The sequence below is a fragment of the Oncorhynchus mykiss genome, chromosome 11 (assembly GCF_057628025.1).
Source record: "Oncorhynchus mykiss isolate SJ-2025 chromosome 11, ASM5762802v1, whole genome shotgun sequence".
In the NCBI taxonomy this organism is placed as follows: domain Eukaryota; kingdom Metazoa; phylum Chordata; class Actinopteri; order Salmoniformes; family Salmonidae; genus Oncorhynchus; species Oncorhynchus mykiss.
The window spans coordinates 86,194,811-86,209,256 of NC_143032.1; the positions used below are offsets into that span (position 1 = coordinate 86,194,811).

Genomic DNA, 14,446 nt, shown 5'->3' on the forward strand with positions numbered 1-14,446 from the left:
GTTGGAGGGTTTGAGGTCGTGGTGCAGGGCGTTAGGGTCAGGGGTCAGGGGCCTGTAACTGTAGATCTCAGGTGGTATTGAGCAGCAGGTTGGAGGGTTTGAGATCACGGTGTAGGACGTTAGGGTCAGGGGTCAGGGTTCTGTACCTTTAGATCACAGGTGGTATTGAGCAGCAGGTTGGAGGGTTTGAGGTCGCGGTGCAGGGCGTTAGGGTCAGGGGTCAGGGTTCTGTACCTTTAGATCACAGGTGGTATTGAGCAGCAGGTTGGAGGGTTTGAGGTCGCGGTGCAGGACGTTGGCAGAATGGATGTACTTCAGGCCTCTCAGGATCTGGTACAGGAAGTAACAGATGTGATCGTTGCTCAGGCGCTGGGTCTTCAGCAGCTTATACAGGTCTGTCTCCATCAGGTCCTGCACTATGTAGCTAGGAGACAAGGGGTTAAGGAATCTACTAGATCGGGACAACAACTTAACCCCAACACAACCCATAAGATGTATGTAAACATTCGACTTCAACTGCATAGATAAAAAAATAAAATGTTTTAAACCCTTGAATGAGTTGGTGTTCTTTCTTGAATTACATTGTAGAATAATAGTGAAGACATTACAACTGTGAAATAACACATATGGAATCATGTAGTAACCAAAAAAGTGTTAAACACATCTAAATATATTTTATATTTGAGATTCTTCAAAGTAGCAACCCTTTGCCTTAATGACAGCTTTCCACACTTGACATTCTCTCAACCAGCTTCATGAGGTTATCACCCGGAATGCGTTTCATTTAACATGTGTACTTTCTTAAAAGTTAACTTGTGGAATTTATTTTCTTCTTAATGCGTTTGAGTCAATCAGTTGTGTTGTGACAAGGTAGGGTTGGTATACAGAAGATAGCCCTATTTGTTAAAAGACCAAGTCCATATTATGGCAAGAACAGCTCAAATAAGCAAAGAGAAACGACAGTCCATCTTTACTTTAAGACATGAAGGTCAGTCCATCATTACTTAAAGACATGAATGTCAGTCAATCCGGAAAATGTCAAGAACTTTGAAAGTTTCTTTAAGCTCTGTAGCAAAAACCATCAAGCGCTATAATGAAACGGGCTCTCACGAGGACCACCACAGGAATGGAAGACCCAGAGTTACCTCTGCGGCAGAGGATAAGTTATTAGAGTTACCAGCCTCAGAAATTGCAGCCCAAATAAATGCTTCAGAGTTCAAGTAACAGACAAATCTCAACATCAAATGTTCAGAGGAGACTGCTTGAATCAGGCCTTCATGGTCGAATTGCTGCAAAGAAACCACTACTAAAGGACATCAGTAAGAAGAAGAGACTTGTTTGGGCCAAGAAACACGAGCAATGGACATTAGACCGGTGGAAATCTGTCATTAGGTCTGTGGGTGAACAGATGATCTCCGCATGTGTGGTTCCCACCGTGAAGCATGGAGGAGGAGGTGTGATGGTGTGGGGGTGCTTTGCTGGTGACACTGATTCATTTAGAATTCAAGCCACACTTAACCCGGCATGGCTCCCACAGCATTCTGCAGCGATACGCCATCCCATCTGGTTTGGGCTTATTGGGATTATCATTTGTTTTTCAACAGGACAATGACCCAACACACCTCCAGGCTGTGTAAGGGCTATTTGACCAAGAAGGAGAGTGATGGACTGCTGCATCAGATGACCTGGTCTCCACAATTCCCCAACTAAATTGAGATGAGTTGGACGGCAGAGTGACGGAAAAGCAGCCAGCAAGTGCTCAGCATATGTGGGAACTCCTTCAAGAATGTTGTTAAAGCATTCCTCATGAAGCTGGTTGATAGAATGCCAAGTGTGCAAAGCTGTCATCAAGGCAAAGGGTGGCTATTTGAATAAAATATATTCTGATTTGTTTGACACTTTTTTGGTTACTACATGATTCTATATGTGTTATTTCATAGTTTTGATGTCTTCACTATTATTCTACAATGTAGAAAATAGTACAAAATTAAATAAAAACCCTTGAATAAGTAGGTGTTCTAAATCTTTTGACCGGTAGTGAACTTCAGTATGTTATAGTGTTGTGTTAGCCTGATGCACAAAATATTAGCACGCCCCCTTTGCCTTTAGAACAGCCTCAATTCATCTGGACATGGACTCTACAAGGTGTCCAAAGAGTTCCACAGGGATGCTGGTCCATGTTGACCCCAACGCTTCCCACAGTTGTGTCAAGTTGTCTGGATGTCCTTTGGGTGGTGGACCATTCCTTATACACATGGGAAACTGTTGAACGTGAAAAACCCAGCAGAGTTGCAGTTCTTGACACAAACCGGTGAGCCTGGCACCTACAACCATACCCCATTCAAAGGCACTTCAATCTTTTGTCTTGCCCATTCACCCTCTGAATAGCACACACACACAATCCATGTCTCAATTGTCTCAAGGCTTAAAAGTCCTTCTTTTAACCTGTCTCCTCCCCTTCATCTACACTGATTGAAGTTGACTTAACAAGTGAGATCAATAAGCGATCATAGCTTTCACCTGGATTCACCTGGTCAGTCTGTCATGGAGAGAGCAGGTGTTCCTAATGTTCTGTACGCTCAGTGTATTTGGAGGCCTTGAAACCTAACCACTGTCCCTCTAACATTCTCTGATTGGCTGGACGTTGCCGGGCATCAACGTTAGGACAACATTCCTGTGATGAAACTGAGTAAGGTCTGACAACATTACTAACAAATGTCTAGAAATCATTATGATACTGTCCTGGTGAATGTGAGGTACAGCATTCCTGTGGGGTATGTGTGGGAGAGAAGAGTGTGTGTACATGTCTCTCTGTGTGTGTGGCGAGGAACAAGTTTACTGACATCATTAGGTAAAGGATACACGTCCTTCATCTGATCGATGGAGGGCGTGAGGATGATGTCGTTGATGCTGATGATGTTCTCATGTTTGAAGCGCAGCAGGATCTTAATCTCTCTCAGAGTCCTCTGGCAGTATGTCTGGTGCTCAAACGGACTGATCTTCTTTATCGCCACGCGGACCTTGTTGTCACGGCAATACGCAGAGCTGGGGGGGGGGGGGTAGAGAGAGCAGGTTAGAGTCTGAGTGAGAGAGAATCAGCTGAATTTTGAAAAAAATCCACTGAATCTAACCACTTCTGGGAAAATTGGAACACAGTAAACACAAATACGTATCTATCCAAAACAAAGGTTCTGGATAAACCACTTCTCCAATCTTTTTGTCTCTGTTACAAAGAACAAATAGCAAAAACACACATCAAATACAAATCTTAGAATCAACTATTAAAGACTACCAGAACTCTGGGCCTCTGAGTGACTCAGTGGTCTAAGGCACTTGTGTTGCAGCCGGCCGCGACCGGGAGATTCATGAGGTGATGCACAATTGACACGGCTGACACGGTCGCCAGTTGTACGGTGTTTCCTCCGACACATTGGTGCGGCTGGCTTCCTGGTTAAGCAAGCAGTGTGTCACGAAGCAGAGCAGCTTGGTAGGGTCGTGGTTCCGAGGACGCATGCCCCCGCCTCTCCCGAGTCCGTATGGGAGTTTGCGGTGATGGGACAAGACTAACTACCAATTAGATAAAAATACATTTTAAAACCTCTTGCACTTAGCCATCCCGGATCCGGGATCGTGAATACCATCTCAAGCTCATTACCATAACGCAACGCTAACTATTCATGAAAATCGCAAATGAAATAAATATGCTAGCTCTCAAGCTTAGCCTTTTGTTAACAACACTGTCATCTCAGATTTTCAAAATATGCTTCTCAACCATAGGAAAACAATCATTTGTGTAACAGTTGCTAGCTAGCATAGCAATTAGTGTTAGCATTAGCGTTAGCATTCAGCAGGCAACATTTTCACAAAAAACAGAAAAGCATTCAAATAAAATAATTTACCTTTGAAGAACTTCAGATGTTTTCAATGAGGAGACTCTGTTAGATAGCAAATGTTCAGTTTTTCCTGAAAGATTATTTGTTTAGAAGAAATCGCTCCGTTTGGTGCGTCACGTTTGGCTACCAAAAAAAAACGAAAATCCAGTCATCAAAACGCCGAACTTTTTTCCAAATTAACTCCATAATATCGACTGAAACATGGCAAACGTTGTTTAGAACCAATCCTAAAGGTGTTTTTCACATATCTCTTCGATGATATATCCTTCGTGGAAGTGTGCTTTCTGTCCTGAATCCCAGGAGAAAATGCCCGCAACTGAAGATTACGCACCAATTTAGACAAAGGACACCGGGCGGACCCCTGGAAAATGTAGTCTCTTATGGCCAATCTTCCAATGATATGCCTACAAATACGTCACAATGCTGCAGACATCTTGAAGAAACGACAGAAAGCGCAGGCTCGTTCCTGCTGCATTCACAGCCATATAAGGAGACATTGGAAAACAGAGCTTCAGAAATTCTGCTCATTTCCTGTTTGAAGTTTCATCTTGGTTTCGCCTGTAGCATGACTTCTGTGGCACTCACAGATAATATATTTGCAGATTTGGAAACGTCAGAGTGTTTTCTTTCCAAAGCTTATATGCTTATATCTTTCCAAAATTATATGCATAGTCAAGCATCTTTTCGTGACAAAATATTGCGCTTAAAACGGGCACGTTTTTTTATCCAATAATGAAATAGCGCCCCCATAGATTCAACAGGTTAAAAATATTTTAAAATACATTTTAAAAATAGACTTGAGAACCCACTGGATTCGTCAATTACATTGAATGAACTACAGGACAAAATACAAACCCTCCAACCCAAAAAGGCCTGTGGTGTTGATGGTATCCTTAATGAAATGATAAAATATGAATTCCAATTGGCTATACTTTTTAACATCATCCTCAGCTGTGGAATCTTCCCCAATATTTGGAACGAAGGACTGAACCCCCCCCCCCCCAATCCACAAAAGTGGAGACAAACAACTACTGTGGGATATCAACAGTAACCTTGGGGAAAATCCTCTGCAAAATAATTAACAGCAGACTTCTACATTTACTCATTGAAATCAATGTACAAGCAAATCACAAAATGGCTTTTCACCAAATTACCGTACAACAGACCACGTATTCACCCTGCACACCCTAATTGAAAAACAAATCCATAGTCTTCTCATGCCTCGTTTCAAAAAACCTGGTGACTCACACTGGGCTATATCACCATGTAACACTGGGCTATATCACCATGTAACACTGGACTATATCACCATGTAACACTGGGCTATATCACCATGTAACACTGGGCTATATCACCATGTAACACTGGGCTATATCACCATGTAACACTGGGCTATATCACCATGTAACACTGGGCTATATCACCATGTAACACTGGGCTATATCACCATGTAACACTGGGCTATATCACCATGTAACACTGGGCTATATCACCATGTAACACTGGACTATATCACCATGTAACACTGGGCTATATCACCATGTGACACTGGGCTATATCACCATGTAACACTGGGCTATATCACCATGTAACACTGGACTATATCACCATGTAACACTGGGCTATATCACCATGTAACACTGGGCTATATCACCATGTAACACTGGGCTATATCACCATGTAACACTGGGCTATATCACCATGTAACACTGGGCTATATCACCATGTAACACTGGGCTATATCACCATGTAACACTGGGCTATATCACCATGTAACACTGGGCTATATCACCATGTAACACTGGGCTATATCACCATGTAACACTGGACTATATCACCATGTAACACTGGGCTATATCACCATGTAACACTGGGCTATATCACCATGTAACACTGGGCTATATCACCATGTAACACTGGACTATATCACCATGTAACACTGGGCTATATCACCATGTAACACTGGACTATATCACCATGTAACACTGGACTATATCACCATGTAACACTGGGCTATATCACCATGTAACACTGGGCTATATCACCATGTAACACTGGGCTATATCACCATGTAACACTGGGCTATATCACCATGTAACACTGGGCTATATCACCATGTAACACTGGGCTATATCACCATGTAACACTGGGCTATATCACCATGTAACACTGGGCTATATCACCTAGCTAGTTGACTTCTGTGGCCAGTGGCTACCTAGCTAGTAGTTGACTGGTGTGGCTACCTAGCTAGTTGACTGCTCTGGCCAGTGGCTACCTAGCTAGTACTTGACTGGTGTGGCTACCTAGCTAGTTGACTACTGTGGCCAGTGGCTACCTAGCTAGTAGTTGACTGCTGTGGCCAGTGGCTACCTAGCTAGTAGTTGACTGGTGTGGCTACCTAGCTAGTAGTTGACTGGTGTGGTTACCTAGCTAGTAGTTGACTGGTGTGGTTACCTAGCTAGTAGTTGACTGGTGTGGTTACCTAGCTAGTAGTTGACTGGTGTGGTTACCTAGCTAGTAGTTGACTGGTGTGGTTACCTAGCTAGTAGTTGACTGGTGTGGTTACCTAGCTAGTGGTTGACTGGTGTGGCTACCTAGCTAGTGGTTGACTGGTGTGGCTACCTAGATAGTGGTTGACTGGTGTGGCTACCTAGCTAGTAGTTAACTGGTGTGGCTACCTAGCTAGTAGTTAACTGGTGTGGCTACCTAGCTAGTAGTTGACTGATGTGGCTACCTAGCTAGTGGTTGACTGGTGTGGCTACCTAGCTAGTAGTTAACTGGTGTGGCTACCTAGCTAGTAGTTGACTGGTGTGGCTACCTAGCTAGTAGTTGACTGGTGTGGCTACCTAGCTAGTAGTTGACTGGTGTGGCTACCTAGCTAGTAGTTGACTGGTGTGGCTACCTAGCTAGTAGTTGACTGGTGTGGTTACCTAGCTAGTAGTTGACTGGTGTGGTTACCTAGCTAGTAGTTGACTGGTGTGGTTACCTAGCTAGTAGTTGACTGGTGTGGTTACCTAGCTAGTAGTTGACTGGTGTGGTTACCTAGCTGAAAGTTGATCAATTCTTTGAGGATTTAAGTCTTATTAGACCGTGATTTTGATCAGTCAGAGCAACTGGGAAACGTCCACGGCAGCCATTGTTGTCACCTTTGGAAGCACCACCACCACCAATCAGCCTACGCCCCTGCACACACACACCTGTTGTTACTATGACAACTAGTGTAACCTTGACAGCAAATGACAGCTATGTGGTCACTTAGAACTTGCTGTTTGAACAGTCAGTCGTCCAAAACTGATTTGATCATTAAGTGTGGAGCGAGATAGCTGCCAAAAAGGTTGCACGTGCGTATCGTTAGGATCGTAAGAAAATCCACACGTAAAGTATTATCATGACCTGACGAGATCATAAAGGAACAATTGTCCAGACAGAGGGTTGAGTTTACGAATTGACGGTTTATTAACCCAACTTTACACAGGCTACTGTTTGGCCTTAGCTCACGCCAAATAAACAAAAGATACCCCACAAGCCAACCGTGACCTTCTCTTGTGAAGCCCAGACGTAAGACAGAGAACAAAGGCTAAACTTGGTCTTAACTTCCAATGCCCCGCCCCCTCCACGCCTCTCAGCCAACCACCAGGATGCCCGGCATCAGAACATCCCAGGCATTCCTGTGATTGGCAGATAGCAGGTTGATTGGCATGTCGGACCCCGCGAACACTGGGTACTGGTAAGTACAACACAACCACCTACTAGCCGAACACATAACACACAGCTGTCTGTGCCAGTCGCTACAGAATGTTAAAAGACATCCGTGAAACATGTAACGTTAACATTACATTCGATCTGTAAACCGCCAGTAAAAACTATTATAAAGACTATAAATGAACATTTTTACACGTTCAATTCTTACTTTACATCTCCGGTGGTTTCAGATCTTTTGTTATGCGTACGCAAACTTTGGTCAGTAATGTGGCATCTGTAAAGGACATGAACAGAAGTTAGCTAGTCGACCAAACCACTCTGGCCCAGAAGTTAGAGTTGCTTCGCAGCTTCCGGTTTCATTTCCAAAATAAGTCGAGAGCTGGTTTTAGAACTGCATTCAATAACGACATTACACCAGTAGATGGCGCCGTAAAGGCTTGGGCCTTCAGCTAATGACTCGTGTGAGAATGATAAAAGACACAGAAGAGGCTAGAATAACCACCTGAGCTACAAGATAGACAATAAATATAATTTAGGCCGATTCCACTATGTAAATATGCCATGCTGTTACCATATAATTGCATAATTTATTTTTATAGCCGCATGGGGCTACTGTGGTGATCATGTCAACAAATGAATCGCACTTGTTCCAGTATTTGGGAGCACGGACTGTATATTAGGCATTTTGACTGTTGTATTAGTGAATTCCACTCTGTATGGAGGCTTGTTAAAACCATTTGCATTGCACAACCCCATTACGCAGAGGCTATATTCATATCAATAAATGAGACAAAACTAAATATTGATGAAGTCCTTAGCTATTTAACTCAGGACAGGTTATAGCCAAGGGGTCCCAAATGGTCAAGACCATCTGCAGCCTGTTTATATTGCCAGATTTGATTTCCCTATCCACCACTGTATGTGCTTCATCAACTATTCTGTTTAACATTTATTTAGGAGGCCTGTGAGCCCTGTGATAAAAACAGTTACAGAACACAAATAAGAGTTCCACAATTATCCCATAACACACCAGTACCCAAAATTATCGCCTAAATTGCGAACGCCTACAAGTTGAAGGCCTATTTTGTATTTGGAAAAACCTAAAAATGAAACAATGAATTCAAGTGATAGGCTAAAGAACACACGGACACATGGATTTCAATAAACAAATGGATTCTATTCTCAGATTTAATTCCTACTGCAACGCAGACAAATGACTGAATGAAACTGCATTGTTGGTTAGGGGCTCGTAAGTCAGCATTTCACTGTAAGGTCTACTACACCTGTTGTATTCAGCATTTCACTGTGAGGTCTACTACACCTGTTGTATTCAGCATTTCACTGTAAGGTCTACTACACCTGTTGTATTCAGCATTTTACTGTAAGGTCTACTACACCTGTTGTATTCAGCATTTCACTGTGAGGTCTACTACACCTGTTGTATTCAGCATTTCACTGTGAGGTCTACTACACCTGTTGTATTCAGCATTTCACTGTAAGGTCTACTATACCTGTTGTATTCAGCATTTCACTGTAAGGTCTACTACACCTGTTGTATTCAGCATTTCACTGTAAGGTCTACTACACCTGTTGTATTCAGCATTTCACTGTAAGGTCTACTACACCTGTTGTATTCAGCATTTCACTGTAAGGTCTACTACACCTGTTGTATTCAGCATTTCACTGTAAGGTCTACTACACCTGTTGTATTCAGCATTTCACTGTAAGGTCTACTACACCTGTTGTATTCAGCATTTCACTGTGAGGTCTACTACACCTGTTGTATTCAGCATTTCACTGTGAGGTCTACTACACCTGTTGTATTCAGCATTTCACTGTAAGGTCTACTACACCTGTTGTATTCAGCATTTCACTGTGAGGTCTACTACACCTGTTGTATTCAGCATTTCACTGTGAGGTCTACTACACCTGTTGTATTCAGCATTTCACTGTGAGGTCTACTACACCTGTTGTATTCAGCATTTCACTGTGAGGTCTACTACACCTGTTGTATTCGGCGCTTGTGACTAATACAATTTGATTACACACTGAACTGAATGAAGGATGAATTAAAATGTTGAAACGTGTCGGAACGATGCCCTGCTCTTCACTTGGCTAGGATGCATATAGTCCTACATTATGTGCCTTTAACGATCCCCGGTCGGCACGACCGGTTATGATTCATGATTCCTGGTAGACACTACTGGTTATGATTCCTGGTAGACACTACTGGTTATGATTCCTGGTAGATACTACTGGTTATGATTCCTGGTAGATACTACTGGTTATGATTCCTGGTAGATACTACTGGTTATGATTCATTATTCCTGGTAGATACTACTGGTTATGATTCCTGGTAGACACTACTGGTTATGATTACTGGTAGATACTACTGGTTATGATTCCTGGTAGATACTACTGGTTATGATTCCTGGTAGATACTACTGGTTATGATTCCTGGTAGATACTACTGGTCATGATTCCTGGTAGATACTACTGGTCATTATTCCTGGTAGATACTACTGGTTATGATTCCTGGTAGACACTACTGGTTATGATTCCTGGTAGATACTACTGGTTATGATTCCTGGTAGATACTACTGGTTATGATTCCTGGTAGATACTACTGGTTATGATTCCTGGTAGATACTACTGGTTATGATTCCTGGTAGATACTACTGGTTATGATTCCTGGTAGATACTACTGGTCATTATTCCTGGTAGATACTACTGGTCATTATTCCTGGTAGATACTACTGGTTATTATTCCTGGTAGATACTACTGGTTATGATTCCTGGTAGATACTACTGGTTATGATTCCTGGTGGATACTACTGGTTATGATTCCTGGTGGATACTACTGGTTATGATTCCTGGTAGATACTACTGGTTATGATTCCTGGTGGATACTACTGGTTATGATTCCTGGTGGATACTACTGGTTATTATTCCTGGTAGATACTACTGGTTATGATTCCTGGTAGATACTACTGGTCATTATTCCTGGTAGATACTACTGGTTATGATTCCTGGTAGATACTACTGGTTATGATTCCTGGTAGATACTACTGGTTATGATTCCTGGTAGATACTACTGGTTATGATTCCTGGTAGACACTACTGGTTATGATTCCTGGTAGACACTACTGGTTATGATTCCTGGTAGACACTACTGGTTATGATTCCTGGTAGGTACTACTGGTCATGATTCCTGGTAGATACTACTGGTCATTATTCCTGGTAGATACTATTGGTCATGATTCTTGGTAGATACTACTGGTCATTATTCCTGGTAGATACAACTGGTTATTATTCCTGGTAGATACAACTGGTTATGATTCATTATTCCTGGTAGATACTACCGGTTATGATTCCTGGTAGATACTACTGGTTATGATTCCTGGTAGATACTACTGGTTATGATTCCTGGTAGACACTACTGGTTATGATTCCTGGTAGACACTACTGGTTATGATTCCTGGTAGACACTACTGGTTATGATTCCTGGTAGACACTACTGGTTATGATTCCTGGTAGATACTACTGGTTATGATTCCTGGTAGATACTATTGGTCATGATTCTTGGTAGATACTACTGGTCATTATTCCTGGTAGATACTACTGGTTATTATTCATTATTCCTGGTAGATACTACCGGTTATGATTCCTGGTAGATACTACCGGTTATGATTCCTGGTAGATACTACCGGTCATTATTCCTGGTAGATACTACTGGTCATTATTCCTGGTAGCTACTACTGGTCATTATTCCTGGTATACACTACTGGTCATTATTCCTGGTATACACTACTGGTTATGATTCATTATTCCTGGTATACACGACTGGTTATGATTCATTATTCCTGGTAGACACTACTGGTTATGATTCATTATTCCTGGTAGATACTACTGGTTATGATTCCTGGTAGATACTACTGGTTATGATTCCTGGTAGATACTACTGGTCATGATTCCTGGTAGATACTACTGGTCATTATTCCTGGTAGATACTACTGGTCATGATTCTTGGTAGATACTACTGGTCATGATTCCTGGTAGATACTACTGGTCATTATTCATTATTCCTGGTAGATACTACTGGTTATGATTCCTGGTAGATACTACTGGTTATGATTCCTGGTAGATACTACTGGTCATTATTCCTGGTAGATACTACTGGTCATGATTCCTGGTAGATACTACTGGTCATTATTCCTGGTAGATACTACTGGTCATTATTACTGGTAGATACTACTGGTTATTATTACTGGTAGATACTACTGGTCATGATTCCTGGTAGATACTACTGGTTATGATTCCTGGTAGATACTACTGGTTATGATTCCTGGTAGACACTACTGGTTATGATTCCTGGTAGACACTACCGGTTATGATTCCTGGTAGATACTACTGGTCATGATTCCTGGTAGATACTACTGGTTATGATTCCTGGTAGATACTACTGGTCATTATTCCTGGTAGATACTACTGGTCATGATTCCTGGTAGATACTACTGGTCATTATTCCTGGTAGATACTACTGGTCATTATTCCTGGTAGATACTACTGGTCATTATTCCTGGTAGATACTACTGGTTATGATTCATTATTCCTGGTAGATACTACTGCTTGTGATTCCTGGTAGATACTACTGGTCATGATTCCTGGTAGATACTACTGGTCATGATTCTTGGTAGATACTACTGGTCATGATTCCTGGTAGATACTACTGGTCATGATTCCTGGTAGATACTACTGGTCATGATTCCTGGTAGATACTACTGGTCATGATTCTTGGTAGATACTACTGGTCATGATTCCTGGTAGATACTACTGGTCATTATTCCTGGTAGATACTACTGGTTATGATTCATTATTCCTGGTAGATACTACTGATTGTGATTCATTATTCCTGTTAGATACTACTGGTTATGATTAATTATTCCTGGTGGATACTACTGGTCATTATTCCTGGTAGATACTACTGGTCATTATTCCTGGTAGATACTACTGGTTATTATTCCTGGTAGATACTACTGGTCATTATTCCTGGTAGATACTACTGGTTATGATTCCTGGTAGATGCTACTGGTCATGATTCCTGGTAGATACTACTGGTTATGATTCCTGGTAGATACTACTGGTTATGATTCCTGGTAGACACTACTGGTTATGATTCCTGGTAGACACTACTGGTCATTATTCCTGGTAGATACTACTGGTCATGATTCCTGGTAGATACTACTGGTTATGATTCCTGGTAGATACTACTGGTTATGATTCCTGGTAGACACTACTGGTTATGATTCCTGGTAGACACTACCGGTTATGATTCCTGGTAGATACTACTGGTCATGATTCCTGGTAGATACTACTGGTTATGATTCCTGGTAGATACTACTGGTTATGATTCCTGGTAGATACTACTGGTTATGATTCCTGGTAGACACTACTGGTTATGATTCCTGGTAGACACTACTGGTCATTATTCCTGGTAGATACTACTGGTCATGATTCCTGGTAGATACTACTGCTTGTGATTCTTGGTAGATACTACTGCTTGTGATTCCTGGTAGATACTACTGCTTGTGATTCCTGGTAGATACTACTGGTCATTATTCCTGGTAGATACTACTGGTCATGATTCTTGGTAGATACTACTGGTTATGATTCATTATTCCTGGTGGATACTACTGGTTATTATTCCTGGTAGATACTACTGGTTATGATTCCTGGTAGACACTACTGGTTATGATTCATTATTCCTGGTGGATACTACTGGTCATTATTCCTGGTAGATACTACTGGTCATTATTACTGGTAGATACTACTGGTTATTATTACTGGTAGATACTACTGGTTATGATTCCTGGTAGATACTACTGGTTATGATTCCTGGTAGATACTACTGGTTATGATTCCTGGTAGACACTACTGGTTATGATTCCTGGTAGACACTACCGGTTATGATTCCTGGTAGATACTACTGGTCATGATTCCTGGTAGATACTACTGGTCATGATTCCTGGTAGATACTACTGGTCATTATTCCTGGTAGATACTACTGGTCATTATTCCTGGTATACACTACTGGTCATTATTCCTGGTAGATACTACTGGTCATTATTCCTGGTGGATACTACTGGTCATTATTCCTGGTAGCTACTACTGGTCATTATTCCTGGTATACACTACTGGTCATGATTCCTGGTAGACACTACTGGTTATGATTCATTATTCCTGGTGGATACTACTGGTCATTATTCCTGGTAGATACTACTGGTCATTATTCCTGGTAGATACTACTGGTTATTATTCCTGGTAGATACTACTGGTCATTACTCCTGGTAGATACTACTGGTCATTATTCCTGGTAGATACTACTGGTTATTATTCCTGGTAGATACTACTGGTCATTATTCCTGGTAGATACTACTGGTCATTATTCCTGGTGGATACTACTGGTCATTATTCCTGGTAGATACTACTGGTCATTATTCCTGGTAGATACTACTGGTTATTATTCCTGGTGGATACTACTGGTCATTATTCCTGGTAGATACTACTGGTTATTATTCCTGGTAGATACTACTGGTTATTATTCCTGGTAGATACTACTGGTTATTATTCCTGGTAGATACTACTGGTCATTATTCCTGGTAGATACTACTGGTCATGATTCCTGGTAGATACTACTGGTTATGATTGCAGACAGAGCCCAGAGAATGGGACGGTGTAATGTTGAATGTGTCATATGAAGTTGCATTCATGGGGATGTCCACGTCATCCAGAGATATGTCCATGCTGTGGAGAGACACCTAGCGGGCTGAAACTGCACTGTTGTAGACATA

General features: G+C 41.7%; 1 protein-coding gene across 2 annotated transcripts in view; it reads right to left on the minus strand.

Moving 5' to 3' along the window:
- The window catches only part of LOC110535142 (mitogen-activated protein kinase 1), a 57,000-nt gene that overhangs the window by 27,359 nt on the left and 15,195 nt on the right, over window positions 1–14,446 (minus strand). For both annotated transcript variants that reach the window (XM_090191286.1, XM_090191288.1), the window contains exons 2-3: window positions 2,863–3,045; window positions 235–424 (exon numbers count right to left, since the gene is read on the minus strand). In XM_090191286.1, coding sequence (XP_090047412.1) covers window positions 235–424; window positions 2,863–3,045 — 373 coding nt within the window. The remainder of the gene's footprint in view (window positions 1–234; window positions 425–2,862; window positions 3,046–14,446) is intronic.